At 41.7% G+C, this 19,067-nt stretch overlaps 2 protein-coding genes across 11 annotated transcripts in view; one reads left to right on the forward strand and one right to left on the reverse strand.

Annotated features, from left to right (window-relative positions):
• Positions 1–150: 150 nt before the first annotated feature.
• LARP6 (La ribonucleoprotein 6, translational regulator) lies at positions 151–8,668 on the reverse strand. Of its 7 annotated transcripts, none has more exons than XM_030013814.2 (4): positions 8,515–8,668; positions 8,329–8,484; positions 3,359–3,551; positions 151–2,222 (listed from the first exon to the last, which is right to left on the reverse strand). In XM_030013814.2, the coding sequence occupies exons 1-4, from the start codon at positions 8,571–8,573 to the stop codon at positions 1,137–1,139; spliced, it is 1,494 nt and encodes a 497-aa protein (XP_029869674.1). In that variant the 5' UTR covers positions 8,574–8,668; the 3' UTR covers positions 151–1,136. The 7 variants fall into 7 exon arrangements, with proteins under 7 accessions (XP_029869674.1, XP_029869678.1, XP_040979450.1 ...); XM_030013818.2 differs by having other exon boundaries at positions 151–981; positions 1,157–2,222; positions 8,329–8,668; XM_041123516.1 differs by lacking the exons at positions 8,329–8,484; positions 8,515–8,668 and adding exons at positions 4,210–4,300; positions 6,863–7,009.
• A 2,647-nt stretch (positions 8,669–11,315) lies between these two features.
• Positions 11,316–19,067, forward strand: part of LRRC49 (leucine rich repeat containing 49) — a 55,526-nt gene continuing 47,774 nt past the window's right edge. For 2 of the 4 annotated variants that reach the window (XM_030013806.2, XM_030013808.2), the window contains exons 1-7: positions 11,316–11,472; positions 12,358–12,420; positions 12,976–13,063; positions 13,771–13,968; positions 15,512–15,611; positions 16,674–16,877; positions 18,486–18,552. In XM_030013806.2, coding sequence (XP_029869666.1) covers positions 11,419–11,472; positions 12,358–12,420; positions 12,976–13,063; positions 13,771–13,968; positions 15,512–15,611; positions 16,674–16,877; positions 18,486–18,552 — 774 coding nt within the window. In that variant the 5' untranslated portion in view covers positions 11,316–11,418. The remainder of the gene's footprint in view (positions 11,473–12,357; positions 12,421–12,975; positions 13,064–13,770; positions 13,969–15,511; positions 15,612–16,673; positions 16,878–18,485; positions 18,553–19,067) is intronic. The other 2 variants (XM_030013809.2, XM_030013811.2) reach the window with 2 other exon arrangements.

A 19,067-nucleotide genomic window follows, 5' to 3' on the forward strand; every position in this document is an offset into this window, starting at 1 on the left:
GGGCAGAGGACCTTGGTTTTTTTTTTTCCCCTGAATGCAGTGGAAATTTCAAGTAACTATTTCTAGAATTTCAGATGGTATAAGATGAGGTTTAAGTATCTATTCAGGTGCAGCTCAACTTATTTTTAAAGTAAACAAAATAGATCTAGACAGAGTTAATATTGTCATTTATTTCCATCTGATTATATAAGATAACACTTACAGAACAGTCTTCAATGCTCAGAGTCTTTATTCACATCACATGAAGATACTCACTTTGGTCCTACTGAACAATGTTTCCTTTGGAGATGTATGCAAGCAGACAGCAACTGCTCACTGTAGCGTAAGTTTCTCAGCTCCTTTTGATACAAACACAGGAAGTCTTCAAAACCTTTATTCCTTATGATTACGCTGGTAACATACCACAGCTTATTATAATACAACCGCTAAACTGTAAGTATTGCCACACTGCTCTTCAGGATCGTAGCTTTGCAAATAATGTAGTTACATGGATGATTTATATGCCTGTTTCAATATTTAGGCATTTCAAACTAATACATTAAAAAAATAATGATGCAGATAAGGGCATTGCATTAGATAAGTGCATAAGATGATGAAGAGACTGGAGCATCTCTCGTGTGAGAGGCCTGTATTGCTGGGGCTGTTCAGACCGGAGAAGAGAGACCTCAGGGGGCGGATCTCATCAGTGGTCTTAAACACCTGATGGGAAGGCATAAAGAAGGTGGAGCTAGGCTCTCCTCCGCGATACCCAGTCACAGGAAAAGGGGCGCAAACTGAAACACAGGAAATTCCACCTGAATGTAAGGGAACACTTTTTTACTGTGTGGATGGCTGAACGTGGGAACACGTTGCCCAGACAGGTTGGGGAGTCTCTGTCCTCGCAGATATTCAAAACCCTACGTGACCTGCTGTAGTGGATGCTGCTTAAGCAAAGGAGGTGGACTGGACAATCTCCAGAGATGCCTTCCAACCTCAACTGTTCTGTGATTTTGTGGAGTGAATATACAAATATACAAATGATAAAGTCTCTATATGAATAAAAAAATCTTTTAAATACTGAATTAACTCAGTCACTCAAGTGACAATTTCTCACCAGGCTTGAGCAAAAGCAGTTGACTGACTTGCGAGATTTGTTTTTAAAGAATGATTGATTCATTCTTCATAGCCTTCCTTCTTTCACATCCATTGTGGAATCCTTTAGTGCCATCAGGACCTTTAGGCAGCCGCAGCACCCCTACAGGTAGACCATCTGCATTTTGTATTTTCCGAGCCAACATGGGGCTACTGCCAGGACTCTTCTCTTGTGTTATGGTTTGAGATTTTCTTCTCTGTACCCAGGGGCTGCCACAAGGAGTGATACTGCTATCTGAGGAATAATCTGTACATTTCTGTGGAATTTCAGGGCTACTGCTTGGGTTAAGCTTGCTATCTTCAGCCAGCGGAGACTTTTTGGTTACTTTTCTCAGTGAAGATGGACTATTCCAAGGACTTGATCTGGGTGACACATTAGGACTCAAATGGTTGTTTGGGTGGATGACGGGGCTCAAATTACTCTTAGTATTTGTTGCAGTACTTTTGCGTCCTGACAACGGTGATGTAGGATTACTCTCTGGGTCAGAAGAGCTATTTGCTGAAGATTCGTCACCAACAAATTGAAGTTCCTCAACTCTCTTATTAAGGGATCTAGCCTTCTTAAGACTCTTGCTGGTATCTTCATCTCGGTTCTTGTCTTTGGGAACTTTTTTCTTTGGAGGTTTCATGCCTATTAGGACAACTTTCATGCTGGTCTCCTTCTTTTCAGCACACATGAAGTCATGAGCACGCACGGCAGCATCTACGTCTTCAAATTCTATAATAGCACATTCCTGAGTTGCCAGTTGGGTGTACCGATTGCTGACCCTCCTGATATCAGGTGGTAGATCCCTACCAGGCTTGAGAATACGAACTGATGAAATTACACCAAAGGTTACAAAGGTTTTGAGGAGATGCTCCATTATCCTTTCTTGCACGCATCCATTTTCTTGTTGTTTGTTAAGAGCCTGCAGCTCAGAAATCATGTGGATATCGTACACCAGTAACATCCTGGTAGGGAGGTTTTCACTCGGAAACACTGGAACTGGAGTATTTCTTCTAACCTTTCTGTTATCGTCATTGAGCTCAAGAGTGTCTGAGTACTTCAGTGCATAGGCTGTGGTCCTCCAGTCACGGGTAAGGTGTTTCACCTTGAAGACAGACACGGGTTAAGCAGCACAACTAATCAAACCCACTCAAACTAATTACAGAAAGTGTAAGGCAGACGCAGGCTCCAGTCTACAAAGAGAAACCTGGATTTAAGTTTCATGTATCAGACTTGAGTGAAGAAGTAAACAGTTTTCCTGCTATAATGGGCATCAGTGAGTTCCTGTAAAGCTCATGTCATGTTGAATCTACAGAAGATAGGAACTGACGCTACATCTCAAACTGAAAATCATTACTTTATCTTAAAGCCTGCTCCAGTGATGTTCAGTCATTCCATATCTAGGTCTGAACCATGACAAAATGCATGTTCTGTGGGTTTTATTTTGTTAAATTTGCCGCACAAGTAGTTTTGCCAAGTTTAGGACTTCATTTTACTGAACTGATTTTTCTCCCCTCAAAAATCTCGCTTTAAAAACCCCCGAAACTTCTCCATTTCCAAGGAATGTTTTTAAGAGTTTATCTGTTATCAGTATAATCTGTTTGAAGTGGTCTGAAGAAACTGGGAGTGCCTTAACTTCTAGACCGAATAGCTCTGCAAAACTGTCAGATTTAGAATCTTGACAAAGTGTTTCTAACGTAATTTAAGAAATCAGTTACATACACATACGTACATAGGAGTTCCTAATGTAAAAAAAAAAAAAAAGAATAAAACCCACCTCACCTTTAAGTTACTTCAGTTACCAGATACTTTTTACTAGTCTTAATTTTTGGATCTCTGTACATTTGCAAAGGTCAGATTCACCATCCCTTCACAGAGACAGGAAAGTAACTTTACCAGGATTACTTAGCTACTCATGAGTAGCTGATCTAGAAATGACTTTTAATCCAACATCCCATTTACTATGCCTTACTCTCTCCCAGAATGGTAATTTAAAAGCTTAGTTGCTTAAAAGCCTATCATTTCCCTAGCCAATCATGAACAAGTTCCGGAAGTGAAGTTCTGGATGAGAACACACCTACCCATCACATCAAAACTTAATCGACCCCTGAGAGAGGCAGATAAAGAGGAAGACTGTAAAACAACCTCTATAAAATAAGTTATTTCCATCTTATCTCTCCTAATCTTTTTAGATTCATCAGGCTTACACAAGGTGCTTCAAGTCTTAAAAAGGTAACTTACCTTCTTAAAAGAAGTGAGGAGTTTAACACTGACATAGCCCATCTTATTTCTTCTCACATGCTTTAGAAGGAAGGCATCTTTCTCAAGGTTCTCATCTGAGAAGTAATACTCAATCTGTGCTATTAACTTCTGGATCAGGTCATTTTCTGGTGGTTTCCAGTTCTGGTCAGAGTCATCATCATTTTCCCCACCACTAGAAAACAGTTAAATCATTTTATTAACAGATCTTCATCTTATATTAGTGGATTCAAATAGTCTTTCCAAATGAAAAGGCATAACCATAATGCTGATTCCAACTTACTTTATACGTAGGCACTGAAAAGGTATCACCCTAGCCATCTGAGGCAGGAGGCCAGCTCAGAGGATGAAGCTTTCCAGTCAGCATAAGAAGTCAAGTCCCTGAGCTCATTCCAAAAGCTGATCTCAGTGTAGAGCAATGAGACATATACACTAGCCTCTTGAAAACACTCTGACAACTCAAATCCTACACCAAAACATGAAATGCAGGTGCACAGGCACTTGGTGCTGTACAAAGTTCCTCCAGTGACAGTATGTTGGTTTTCACTATGAAGCTATTAAACAATAGCTTGACATTTATGTGCTTCATGAGTAGTGTCACGTACCAGCAAATGAATATTCCAACTTGATGCAACCATGATTTCTCAAGCCTCGTCACTGCATGAATGCAGGAGCCAGTATCCAGGGAGCAAGAAAGACTGACAGGAGGACTACTGCACTTTTTACAGGTCACTTCCAGAGGGACAGAGTAACTTAACTAGCAGTTTACCAAGGGGCTTAAACTGTATGGACGTTTCAGATTAAGGACTTTGGTGCAGTAGCAGCTCATGTACCTCAGGAACAGCTGTATGGCACTCATATGCAGGTTGTTAAGAAGTCATTCTCATTTCCTCTCTTCCCTCTCCCATCATGTTGTCTAGGTATCTGTGCAAAACAAAGCACTATTGGGCATCCTATCCCCCAAAAAAGATATTGCAACCATGGATTTGAGATTAACTTCTTGCCACATACAGCTACAGCAACATGTTTGTTGCTGAAATACAAACGACCATTTAAATTGTTATCTAGCATTGAGGCAAATAGTTCACCCACAGACTACAGCCATAGATGTTGCTATACGAACTATAACGCACAAATCTATCTTAAGCCAGAGTCACTTTTTTTAAAGCTGTTAGCAGCCTAGTTTTGCTGTAGGACCATCATGAAAGTTTCTGTTAAAAAAAAATAAATCATCCACTAAGCTCCCTAGACCCTATAAATCATGTATTACTTTGGTCTCCTATGTGCGTCAGCAACAAAAAAGGAGAAGCCACACATTTTCTCAAAATGGTCCTAAATGGCTTTTGCAGAGCTTGTGGAATCATTAAACAAAGGAGCAGGCATCACACTAGAGTCGTCCGAGGGCAATCTGGAAGGGAGGATGCAGGCTAATGAACCACCTTGTCTTGTGGCAGTTTTGTCCTGGAGACAAACTGGAGACTGTTATCTTAATGCGGACTGACGTGCCGCCCACGCCTGGGCGCAGGCAGAAGCACTGCCTAGGCCAGGTGCTTGCTGTACATCTGAAGATATTGTTCAGGTCGGTGGGCTCTGCACAGGGAACTGCTCCCAGCCGTGACAAGTTACGGCAGTTCTCTGGGACCTGGCTTTCCGAAGCTAACGATTTATTCACTTATTATGGTTCTTCTGATGATAGCGCAACACATCAGATATACATGGATACTCACTCACACAATCCTGGAGTCTCCTTGTTAAAATCTCCCTAGCCACTTAATGGGCTACAGTTCAAAGGAACGAGAAGAGTGAGAGAGCAAGAAAAAGAATTTAAGTTATTTGACAATGCCAGAAGTGGAGGACAGTAAGTGAAGTTATGAATAAGATAGTAAAAAACATTCAATGGCCAGCTGTGGGTGCTGGTTTGAGAAGGAAGACAAAACAAGGTTAAGTGTTTATTTTTCATTCATGATTTTCCCTTACTCCACTACTTCTCATTTTTTATTCACTACCAATTCAGAACTAGTGTGGGGACAAGAAACTTAGAACATTTCAGCATTTTTACATATCCACACTCTGCTAAGAAAAGCTTACTTTCAATTCAGGATGGAGCTTACAGGTTTTTTAGAGGATTTGTTAGTACAGACATTTGCAGGTATTTGGAAGGTTTGGATGGAAAGAAAATGGGGCATCATGCTTCGGGGAAAAAAAAAAAAAGAACTGCATGTTTGCAAAGATCAGTACCATCCTTACTTACAGTGTTAACACACTGAATAAGAGTGAGACAGGTCTCATTTCACCTCTCTAAATTAAATATTGGTCACAGTCTGAATTATACACCTTTTCTCTATTTGGCAGACAGTTCGGCTTTTACAAAATCTTTAGGGCTTTTACAACAGCCTTCACTAAGTACTGTAGGGAAATTCCACCTACAGCAAATGCAGAAATTTGTAACTAGCTCCACATTAATTCATAGTAATGATCAACTGGTAGTATCTCTAGGGTATCAACTCTGCTACAAAGGTAGTTGATAAATCAATGGCAGTCAACATTAACAAAAAAAAGCGCCTAATAGTTATTCACAACTTGCATTTACTTATTTATTTATTCAGAGCTTTGTGACGGATATGCTTGTCAAAACACGATAGACTGAAAACCTACCTTTTAACATGATGACTCATCTGGCTATTAGTCACACAAGAAAGTAAACACATATCTGCACAGAGAATAGACTTTGGGTTTTAAACATCAAAACTCACAAACAGTACATTAAATTGTCTGGATAGAGTCTAACCTTTTGACAAGTTTTTGCTGAGTCTCAAAAAGAATAAGGTATTGTATTAATAAGCACTATGTGGCAATATAATCTACAGCATTAAGTTGATGTTCCAACAGTACAATCTTCCAAAGGCAGTGCAAGTCTGTCAACAAAAACTAGTGGATACAATACTAGGTGCCTACTAATGGGACATGTGGCTGCAGCAATCATTAAATTTCAACTTCTATTGTGAGACATTATATTTTAGACCGACAACATCCTAAAGATGTTCACCTTTCAAGCTCAGATTCTTCCTGTGTCTGTCTGCATCCAAAATAAACAAGTTCAGCAAGAACAGCTTTACTTTATGTGCAGGAGAACGACCTGTTTGTTATAAACAGTCTGAAGGTTTTTCTGAAGCACCTGGCAGCTAAATGGCTGAGGACTGAATATCATAAATACTCAGAGATCTCCCGAAGAACTATGGTGTCTTGACCATGAGGAAATGGTTTTCATTTCTTAAGTTATAAAACCTAGAAACTGAGGAAAAAATCTGAATTGTCAGCTAGCTTAGCTGGAGAGCTAAATGGCTCATTCCCAGCAGTTTTAGACCATCACTTACAATTTTTCAAATGTTTGGGTAAATAACTTCCTACCAGATGTTTCATTCCCAAAAGTAAATCCGTAGCTAAGGTTACATGTAAATGGCAAAAGCACGTGTGAACTCCACTCACCTACTTCTGATGCAGAGCCTTTATAGTTCTCTCCGGGGCAATACCTCTGGCCTTTCCTGGATCAGGAAGAGGCCATTTACAAAAAGGCAACCTCCACAAGAACTGAATATACATCAGCACTGTCAGTAAACATTTCTGAAGACAGCACCTACTGCAGACGATTGTGTTACAAAGTTTGAAAAAATAACCACCCATTTTTCCAGTCTAGGCCAGGGCTAGAAGCTCTTACACAAGCAACATTGTCAAAGAAAACAAATGTAAAAAATACTCTGAATTTAAGAAATCAGTAATTGGAATGCCACACTATAGACTGCTGTACACATCTGATTTATAAGAATACAACAGTCACATATGATTGTGGAAAGACCAAGTAGACTCAGTTTAAACATTTTACTTGTGTCTAGCTATGCTCGCCTCCTGTTTCTGTAGCGCATAGCTGACAACTTTGGCAGCTGCAGAAAATTCCCCCTCTCCAACTGCCCCTCTGTAATTTAAAATAATACACTGCAGTTCATTCTGAGTCAGTGCTAGGATATGAAGACAATCATATTAGATACAATCATATAGGCAATCTATTAGACACAATCGATCTTCTAACAGAATACTGAATTTCATGCTACTGTACCTAAATCTTTATGTGACTGAATTTATTACTGCATCTGCAGCTTCAATACAAAACATAAGATGGACTACAACTAATGAGCTTTGTCTCTCTGCAGTTTTCTGGCACAAAAATCCTGGATGTTTCTTTTACAAGTAAGAGATTCTGGTAGGCTTCAAAGTAACTTAATCCCTGCAATTTATCATTAAACACAGACAACACTATTGGCGTTATCAAACAGTAAAGTGTAGAGTAGATTATAAAGTGGTAGTTCCTTCTGCTTTTAAGCTGGTCTTGATTTCATGTCTGGTCAACTTGTTTCCAAAGCCCTAGAACGGGTCTGCTTGTCCGTCTCTTAATTCTACTAAAGAAAATCTCTACGCTTCTACGCAATAAAAACCAAACGGGGGGAAAAAAACCCCAAACAAACCAACAAACCCTTTCTGTAAAAGGCAGTGAAATGGCAATCTCGGGGGCACCACAGCCCGGCGCTTCCCGCTGCGGGGGAAGCCACGTCCCGCCCCGCACCTACGGCGGGGCTGCGGCGCCCATCGCGCTGGGCGGCCGCCGGCAGCCCGGCCCCGGCCCCGGCCCCGGCCCCGGCCCCTCGCTCGGGGGCGGACACGCAGCCCGGGCGGCTCCCGCCCGGCGGCTGTGCCGCGGATGCCGGCTGTCCCCGCCGGAGGGTTTCCCGCGTCCCCCAGCCCTCCCCGCCGGCGTTGCATCAGCCGCGGCCGCACCGTTACGTGCGTGTCCGCGGCGGCCTCGCTCGGCACAGCCGGGCCCGCAGGGAGAGGCGGCCGCCGGCCGCGGCCCCTTCCCTGCCGCCGCCGCCGCGGCCCGGCCCGCGCCCCGGCGGGCTCACCTGGAGCGCCCGCACCGCCCCGAGTCCTCCTCGCTGCAGCTCCCGCCGCCCCGCGCCGCCGGGCACGGCGCTCCGCCGCCGCCCTCCTCCTCCGCCTCCTCCGCCTCTTCCTCCTCCGCGGCCGCCTGGACGGCCACTCGGATCCGCACGGGGCCGCTCCGCGCCGTCAGCTCCGGGCCGGCGGCCCCGGCCCCAGGCTCCGCCGCCTCGGAGCCCCCGGGGGTGTCCGCCTGCCGCTGGGCCATGGCGCTGGGCGGCAGAGCGCGCCGTGCCGCCGCCCGGGCTCAGCCCGCCGCCGCCGCCGCAGCAGCGATGCCCCCGGCTGCGGCCGCCGCCGCCCGCCGCCCCCCCTCCCTGCGCTTCGCCTCGCCTCGCCTCGCCTCCGCTCCCCTCCCGCTGAGGCGGCGGCGCGGGGCCGGCGGCGCTGGGGCGGCGCTCCCTCCCAGCGGCGCTCCCCCGGGCGCGCCCCGGCGGGGCAGCCGCAGGGTCTGTCCCTCCTCCGGCGAAGCTGCGCCCAGCGCGGGGGCCCGGCTGCAGGCCAGTGAAAGTCTCTTGCCCGTCGACGACTGAACTGGGACTCCGCTTTTACTTCAAAACAACTGGCTCCTCACCGAAGAGCAACGCCCCAGCTTCTCATCTCCTTGTACAGCCTTGGGGCTGCGCTGCTGTGTCCTGACCAGAGCGCTGCGTTTTAAGAAATTCAAAAAGGTTACGCTGGGGTTAAGTGTGGTTTTCAATGCCGAGGTGAGGTTTTGAAATAAGAAAACCGAGTGAACAAGGACATGATTGGATACGTGTTATTTCTGTAGAGCACTCCTCTACAATTCTGCATGGTACTTAAACAGAATCAAAACATGCCCCCATAAGAACTTACTAAAATAGAGGCCCCTTTTCTGGAACACTTATGCATTGATTTATTTTGAACTTAAGACTATTGCACTGTACTTCAGTGGACTGTTTCAGCTATTAACATGAAATAAACATTCATGTTTTCAGGATTAGAATTTAAAGCATTTCAATTCACCATGTAAATACTCATTCTTCAGTCAGGGAAGATCTTTCAACATTAGCTGAACCCAGACTGCTAGATGCAGGTTGGATCTTGAAGTCACCGCTTCATTTGTGGCATCCTTGGTTTTGTCTGTACAATTCACCTGAATTGTACTCCACTCTACTGCCTCAATGTTTTCTTCTTAAAAATCTGGATGGACAAAAAGTGAGACTGCGCTCAGGGGCCAGTTCTTCTCACCACTGTGACGAACAGTCCTCATGAGTCAAATTTGCTGGCGTGAACACATGATGGGACTACCACTCTGCCTCAGCGGGTTTGGCTCATTTTTTAACACGCCTTAAGCAACGAAATATTTTGTTTATGAAGTATGCTTACATGCATCACTAACCAAATCTCTAGTTCTCTGCTAATGGAACAGCATTTTGTAATAGGTCTTGGGTAGGTCATCACTTTGCTATTGATTTCAGCAGGAGCAGAAATACAAACACAAAATACACATCCTAGGAGAGAGTACGTACAGGGATTGTGGGTCTGATTTTGTATTTGAGTGCGTGGGAATCCCTGGGTAGGAATAAGGTTAGGACCAGTATGAGCAAAGAACTATTTTGTGCTACAGCTAACCTAAATGATGTTTGAGACATTTCAGTTTATCTGATGACTCCTTCTGTTGAGGTTAAGAGAACTTGATTTTATAGGGAAGGACGCTAGATCTGTTTTTTTGCTTTACCAGTGGTCACTGCACAGAATTGGCCTTTGGCCTTGTCAATGTTTAGCTCATTTCTTTGAGGAGTCCTATTATTGTCATCTAGTCTGCTACAAAGATATTGATGGTGTTGAGAGAACTAGCGTAGATGAAGACTGACGTTGTTTCAAACACCCTGTTGATTAGATTTCCATTGAAATTACCAGGCTAATTTTTTTTTTCTTTAATATAGCAATGTTCTATAATGCTTAACTACCAGCAGAGATTAAGCAGTATTTGTAACTGTGGGAGAACTTAAAACTAAATGAATAATGTAGACAAGTCCCTTAGAGGGGAACCCATACCTCAGCTGATCTTCTGATACCCAGTTAGGATTACGATCTTGAGAACCTCAACCGTGCAAAACCTCTGACAGATTTCTTATGGCACATTCCTTGTGGGCCCAGTATTGTCTACCTATCATAAAAACCCCACACCCATATTTTATATTTCTCACAAAGTCAGTCATAATTCCGTTATTCTTCTATCAGCCTTTCAGCTTTCAGGTGACTAAAACAACAATACAGACAGCTAAACCCGGGATGTGGATGGGGAAGACACCGTGAGGCAATTCACAGCCCTCCCGCACACAGCCAGCCACGCCGTTGCTTTTCTAGCCGCCGAGGGAGTTCTTGATGTGCGCGTTTAAAATCATCCGCTACCCATCTGTGGGGCTTCTGGGCTCCACGGGCTGCTTGGGGTTAGCAGGTACTGACCTGCCAGCAGCGAGGGGTGACGCAAGACCGAGGGACTGATCAGGCAGCAGACGGGACTCCCAGCACACCACGGCCGTACCCAAGCTCCGCGGGTCAGATTTTCACGTTTTGTGACAAGGATGTGCCTGCAAGGCAACTTCTTGAGGCAGAACAGGATACCTGGAAGGTACGTCCAGCTTCTTGCCTTTTCACGGGTTTTCATACACAGTCACTTTAGAATTAGCATTTAGAATTCAGAAAAATACAACCGTACTAGCGTCTTTTTACTACTGGGGGGGGGGGGGGGGGGGCAGACGGGCGGACAGCCGCGCACTTGCGAGGCCCCCTCCCGCGCCTCCCCGACCCCTGCCCCTCGGCCCCCTACCTGAGGCCGCTCCGCCGGGCACCATCGCTCCCGAAGCAGGCAGCGGGGGAGAACAGAACGGCCGCCCGGCGCGACGACACCTCACGGCTTCCCGCCGCTCGGCGCCGCCTCAGCCAGCAGGCGGGGCAAGGGCGCGGCTTGCCGGGAGCGGGCCGGAAGCGGCGGTCGCCGTGGTAACGGCGGAGAGATTTCCGACAGAGGCGGCGGCCGGCGCGGAGGTGTGAGGTGTGGCGAGGCTCTGAGGGAGCGGGTTTACATGATGCCCAGCAAGTGCCGGCCCGGCAGGGGCCCTCGGGCAGCGCCCGGCCCGGTAGGTGCTGCCGGAGTGGTGCGGGGCGGGGGTGGCAGCCGCCCTTTCTCTTCATCCGTCCGTGTGCGGGGCGTCGGGACGCGACCGGCGGTCTTCCTCCGCTACGCGGCCGCGCTCCTCCGCGCTGTGCCGCTCCCGGGCCGGGGCGGCCGGCTGAGCCCCGCCGCTCCTCCGAAGGGCGGGCACGGGGCGGGGCGGCGGCGCCTCTGAGGGCGCGGCCCCGGCGCGGTTCTGTGAGGCCGTGTGTCACCGGCCGAGCGAGCGGCTGCCTCGGGGCCTTGCGGGGGTCGGTGCTTCGCAGCTGGCGGAGCCCGCTGCCGGCAGCCCTTGCCGCTTCGAGGGGGGCGGCGGGGAGGTAAGCGCGGGCGAGGGGAGGTCGGTCGGTCTTCTCTGCGCCGTGACTGGCGTGAGGAAGCTGCCCGTACGCTGTTGGTACGCCTCCTGTTATTTGCTGGGAAGTGGATATAGAAGCCGTTTGGTTAAATATTGCTGTTAAACGCTTTGGTTATTTAGCAGGTAGGTGCTACGTTTCGTCATACAGATCCAACTAAAAGAGCCAGCATGTTTTGTCTTTTAAAAAAAAAAAATTCTTATATTTAAATGTAGACACTTGTTTTCTTCATCACGAGGATAACATCCCCATGAAAGCCATGCTTTCAGTGTATTTTTAAAAACAGTGGGGTTTTTTAAACTAAAAATTTTGTAGTGTTACTTAGTGCTGTGACATATTCTTCATAATAGTTTTGCAGAATAATTCCTTTCTTGGCAGAGTTTGCTGTTGAAAATACCTTCATTGTTTAAAAAAAAAAGTTACACTCAACTTTTCGTGTTGACGCGTGTTTTTAAAAAATGTGAAATTCCATTTCTTTTTCTTCCAACTTGCAGGTTAATAATTGTGGTCTTCAGCTGGTTATCCAGACCTCATCAATAACAGATAAAAGCAAACCAGTAATTATTACCTTTTTCTTTAATAGTTATATTAATTAATGCAGTTGTATGGTACAGGCAAATTTGTATGCTTGCGGATAGGAACTGCCTTTTCAGTAGCAATATGTTGACTTTTAATATAATATCTTTTGTATCTGATAGTCTTTTGGTAATTTATTTCATCCTATTAAAGATACATGAAGTAAAAAGAAGGGGATTACTATAGCCTGCCATAAACTTTTATATATATGATTTCTTATGCTTCCATCTGTACCTCTCTTCCTCCTGTAATTGCAGTACTCCTTATAAGGTGGGGGGTTTTTTCCTTTATTTAGTCAACTGCAGATGAATGGTCTGGTAACTTCCGTATTTTCATTTTGGTTTCCAACACTGAAACTTTTCAGTCGTAGTATCTTAATAGAATGAACACTTTTTTTATTGTAGCAATTATTTGATTTTTTTAAAGCATTTGCAGTTTCCTGAGAACTGTCATTGTTACTAAGGTTATGTTTGTCTGTGTAAAGACGTTATTTGCATTTCAAAACTTTAACGTTTGTCTTAAATATTGTATTACAGTTTGAATTCAGGATAAATAAAGAACAGTCATCTTTCCACAATAGACTTCTGCAGCATGATCTGGAAAAAAACTATTCAGGAAGGCAAGGTGATATTCGATAGGGTTTGGTTTGTTTGGTTTTGTATCTCTTTATTAAGTGAACAGTAAAGAAAGACTGTATTATGATTAGAATATGCAAGAGTGACAGCTTTTCCTAATTGGCTACAGTAATTCAGTATAATTACTGCTGCATCATGTCCTGAACCTGCTATCCTTCTACTGCCTAGTGCAGATGGCTTTTTTCATAACTTTTTGCCTCTCATTCTGTCCATGGAATAGCATCTTTTCTTCTACCTACAAAGCTACTGTGTATCAAGTGCCCTACTATATACATTCCCTCAGAAGCCACACGAATCTCTACTATAACATTTTCTTGGATGTTTAACATTTTAATGTATCTAGACAAAATTAGTTTCTAATTCAGAACACCGATATGAAGAGAGAGTTTTCCTATTGTGCTTGTGTGCTTTTGGCTTTGAAAAGCAAGATATTTGGTGATATCACTGCTAACTGTGGTGAACCCTGGAAAAGCCTTGAAACACAGCAGTTCTTGTCACGCTGCTGCTTGCCTGTCATAAAAACAGTGATTGGGTAGGATAGGAGATCAGTTTAATTATTATGGCAATTCTTTATTCATTCTGGTAAAAAATAAAGACCAAGAGCTGCTCAGAATGGGTTGATTTTTAGGGATACTATAGAAGAACTTATTATGGAGTAAATGTAAGTCTGCAGTTTGATTTTTGTTCTGCGCACAGGAGACCAAAGAGTATTAAGTCCATTGGTGCGTAATAAGCAGATATATCTTCCAGTACCATCCAGTCTGACAGAACTTTCTGGTTTGGAGTTGAAGCAGAATACAGGTTCTTTATCAGGATTTGGTGAGACTTCTATTCACACACCAACAAAATCCAGATCCCGACAAAGCAGCCACAGTATTAGTTCACATGCTTCAGGTAACAGTGAAAACTTCTCAGTAGGCTTTTTGTTTGTTTGTTTTGTTTAACTGGGTGTGTTACTGAAAAGTTATGACCTGTAAGATGTGCTGCTTCTGGCTGTCAGAATGTATGACTGAATAGCAAGTGTTGCCTACTGTTCCCTTTGGGTGTTAAGAGAGGTTAATAGATCATTACCAGAAAACCACTAGAAATATTTTCCAAAATATAATATAAGCATTTAAATACAGGCTTTTTATAAACCTTTCTTTTACAAAAGGGCAGTAATAGGGATCTTTCACACATATCTTTAGGAGGATGACAATAGAAGAAAAAAGTCACTGGACTGCCATCATGTCATGTTTCAGACTGATTTTTTAAGTCTCTGGTCTTATGTTTATCGGTTTAAAAACCTGAGACACAACTAATTTAAGACTTTTGCAACAATGTTAGTTGATTATTTTTGTTCTCTATTTTTTTTTTCCTTCACAGCTGCTTTTTTTTTTTTTTTCCCCACTTTGAAGGATACATAGAAAATGCTGGTTGTTATACTGGTTTGTTAGAGTAGCTAGTGATAAAATGTTAGAGTAGCACTGAAAAGATTGCAGATTAAACAACAAATCATTTAACTTATATAGGTATCTCTTCTAATGGCATATTGTAGACAACAATAAACTCACTCTCTGTAGTAGTAAAGCAATTAATTATCTTTGTTTATTGAAGAATTTATGTTTTTCCCATTAACATATTTGATTTATTTGAAGGGAGGGGAAAGGGGGGGAGGGACAAATGTTGAGCCTATATTCTTGTGGTAGTATGCACGCATAATGATCTGTCTTTGACCAATATTTTTCAGTGGATCATTTTCCAAATAAGCCAAAGCTCGCAGAGCACATTTGTTGATTTATTTTGCAGCTATTTTTTAGTCATCCTCCCTCTTCCCCCTTATATTATCAAAATAGATAAAGATGGATAGCTTTGTAAATATGTTTTAAAAGGCTGCCTGTTTCTTTCTTGATAATGGAGTGAAATATAATACCAATGTTTACTAGGTATTGCATGCACTTACCTTTAAAATAATTTGCATTTGTTTGTGGCTCAGTGGGACTGTTTCAATGTTTTGGTGCTTTAGTTTCTAGTTCTATTGACATCTACTTGATCTGTGTCTTTAAAATCATCTGAAGTTAGATAATATCTTCTTTAAGTTCGGTTTCTGAAACTGTGAATCAATTATACGACCTTACCTTAAAACATCATTGGGTAATTCTAATAAAAAAAAAGCATCTACAAAATATCTGTTTACAACAAAATGTTGATAAAAATCTCTCAGAAACGAAACAAATGGATGTGCTTTGGAAAGAGGATGTAGGGGGATGTAGCTGTAAACAAAAAATGGCAGGAAAGAAAACTGATAACTCGAAGTGCTGAATGGAGGCAAAAAGCCCTTTCATGTACTGTGTCTTTTCTTTTAATAAGAAAGAAAATTCTGTTTTTATTATCTGTAGTTAATTAAATGATTTTACAAAGAAGTAGCTCATATATTCTCTGTATGATTGTCTGATAGATAACACAAATTTTGGGAGCAGTTCATCAATAACATTTCCTGTATTGCAACGTACTGCTGAAGAAAAAATACTGAATTCTGATAGACTTACCCTGGAAAGGTGAGAAGGTTATGGAGCACACGCACCATAGCTTGCGACTCGTGTCAATCATCTAAAGTGATGAATATCCTGGTACAGCCTGTGGTCAATGGTATGAGTGGTGGGTTTGGTTTTGTTGTTGGTTTTTGTGTGTGTGCGTGTTTTTGAGAGAAGAACTGTGTCCCATAGGGAAGTTCTGTATGTGTCCTTACAATGAATATATCCATACAGCAGTCGTCTAAAGCAGTTAAGGCTTTTCGTGGTAAACTGAGGAGCTAGCTTAAGAGTCGAATGCAAGGTCATGCACATAATCTAGAGAAAGAGGCTGTGTCTCTACTAGTTCTAATCTGATGCATTAACTGTAGAATGGTCTGTCTCTTTTTTTTTTTTCCTCCTTAACCAGTACCCAAAAAAAAGTTTTACCTGAGACGTTTAATTGTAATTTTTTTTTTTTTTTTTTTTTTTTTTTTTTTTTTTTTTTTTTTTTTTTTTTTTTTTTTTTGTGGGGTTAAGGTTCATGTAGTCTAAAAAATTTTGTCAGGTCAGTAGGAGTCCTTCTGGAATAATCCTAAACTAAGAATAACCGCTTTCGGCATAATTTCCTATATCTTTTACTTTTCGTATTAACACTTATTTCATGTGTTTATATTTCAAATGTAAAGTTCTATAAACCAAAGAAAAATTGCATAGACATAGAACGCTTTGAATTCTGATCTAAACAGGCTGCTTATGTGGTATCTGGTGTTAAAAAATAAAGAATTGGCAGGCTGTGTCTGTTGAAATTTTAATGTGGTCACAACACAAAACTTCTGTGTAGTTTCCATGTAACAAGCAAATCTCTGATTAAGAGGGCAGGCTTTCAGAGAATTTTGGAAGCACTTCTGCTGTATTTTCATGCTAATTTTTTAATATTAAGGACTTACTGCCTTATTTACAGAGTTTAATCAGCAAACATAATTACCTTAGTATTACTTTAATCAAGATAATATACTTTCCTTAGTTCAGTCAGAGTGGGTGAGTAGAAAGTGGATTACCAATTTGTTACTTACCTGTGTGTTTTGTTTTGTTTCTTTTTCCTTCCAGGCAGAAACTGACAGTGTGCCCAGTTATCGATGGGGAAGATCATCTTCGCCTTTTGAATTTCCAACATAACTGTATAACCCGAATCCAAAATATTTCTAATCTGCAGCATCTTGTTTTCTTAGATTTATATGATAATCAAATAGAGGAAATAAGTGGAGTTTCAACTCTGAGATCCCTCAGAGTCCTTTTGTTGGGAAAGAACAGGTAAAAATAATAAAACTAACTTCGAGCACCCTACTTCATGGTGTAGCAACTGTCATCTATCATTGTTTCTGTTACTTACAGAGTTTTCAGATTGTGATGTTGGGTGTGACACCAGTGAGCTGGTCCCTAACACTACCTAAGTGTTTGGGATTCCACTGAGGAAGCACACAGTTTTTGTTCATAATATTCTTCAGAAACTTCCGTTCTTATGTAAATTTTAGCAACAGCTCTGAAGTATTTTACGTGTTTCCATCTAATCTTCTGTTCTGATTGACTACTGAATACATGTTCTTAGATTTGTGTGACAGGTGGGATCTCTTTCATATCACGTAAAGTATTCATTGAGTCTTTCTAACCTACAAAAAGTATTTCTGCCTGAGGTATTTAGCTGGGAAGAAATCAGACAGATTAGAATCATGGATTTTATTGCTTATTCATTGATTCTAATCTGTTGGAAGATATAACTTGCTAGTTGTATTACTCTCTAAAAATACAGTTCAAATCCTGTAGCCTTTAATTCTAATAATTTAATAGAAGTATCTGTGGAATTGCACATACATCTAAGGGTTGTGCTCTGTTTTTTTTTTTTTTTTCAGTTTCCTTGTTTTCTTTATATTCAGTAAAGGAAGAGCTGGTAAATTCCTGTTATGTGCAGATTACAAAGAATGTATCTTCTTATTTAGCCTGTATTCAAAATTGACAACTTTCAATAGTGCAGTATGTTACTAGAGCTTATAGCTTTTATAGTAAAAATCTCACCTGTAGAAATTAATTTTGTTTATAACAAAATATTGGGGCATGGGAGTGATAAATTTAAGCTGCTTTAAGGAATTATTTTCCAAATCGTAACTACATTGAGTGCTGTATAGTTTGTTTACATAGAAGTATGGTTTGGAGGTAGTTAATGATTACAAGTTAGATGCAGTTGCTAGCAACTTGTTTTCAGCTTGATCTATATGTGATCTCTGATTATTCTTGAAGCAAATGCATAATACACATGATGTTTAATGTCACCAGCCAGTAGATGATGCTGTTGAGTATATAATCTAGGTTTGGAATCTGAGAAAATAGGACAGGACAGAAAAGTTTTAAGACAGTTAAGTTGTACAGGGGGAGAAGAAATACTGGCACATCTAGAGAGCGATACTGTCTAGAAAGGGCCAGTGGCTTTCAGTTTTTTTTTATTCTGTGTTCTAACAAACTCTCAAAAGCCTCTGTCACTATAGTCTTTCTTTAAACTGGTTTGGAATTAGCTGTTTGCCAATAATAACTTTTTTTATTATTATTATTTAGGTGTCTGGATAGGTTGATTCTTGACTTTGTTTTCTAGTGGTGCAAGTATTCCCTCCCTTTTCCTCTTCCTAGAAGAGCCACATACATACTGCTGCTATTGCATTATTGACAGTCAGAAAGGAAAGTGATAGTCTAAGGCATACTCATTCATTTCTTCTTTTTTTTTTTTTTTTTTAACATGATTCAGAACTTTGATATTCTTACGTTACTCTTTGTGGGCAGGAACAAATTCCTAAGTTTTGTATTAGCTGGAAAATGAAAGATACCTTTTATCTAATATGAAAAATAATTTATGTCATAATTGAAATCTTGCAGAATAAAGAAGATCTCAAATCTGGAGAACCTAAAAAATCTTGATGTTTTAGATCTTCATGGAAATCAGGTACAGTACAATAACTTGATTCTTTACGTTCTTGTGTAGACATCGTGCATTTCCTGTGTCTTTTACCGAACTATTGCTTTTTGAAAAGGAACTGGCAGCAAATTTTGCAGCTCTTGATGTCACAGAATTCAGTAAATTAATAAAAAGTGGTATCACGTTATTTTGAATCTTGATATCGAGTCTCTTGTACTTCCAGCATTGTACTTCTAAGAAGTTAGTGATTAAAATGCTGAGTCAACTGACTATAGTAGCACACCTCCAGAATAGTAATCTAGCATAAGTAGTTGTGGTATAGTTAAAGTAACACAGTCTTAGAAGTCATAGAAGAATTTAAGATCCCGTTGATTATTGTGTTGTTTCTACTTACAAAACAAGATCTTACAAAACAAGATCCCTTACATATCTGTAGAAGAGTTAAATTTGTACAGAAAAAGCAGAATGGGTCCAAGCTCTTTATTTATTCATGCTTCTGAATGGATTTAAGTCACTTAATGTCTATTCAGTTTCCCCAATTT

The sequence above is a fragment of the Aquila chrysaetos genome, chromosome 5 (assembly GCF_900496995.4).
Source record: "Aquila chrysaetos chrysaetos chromosome 5, bAquChr1.4, whole genome shotgun sequence".
NCBI lineage: Eukaryota > Metazoa > Chordata > Aves > Accipitriformes > Accipitridae > Aquila > Aquila chrysaetos.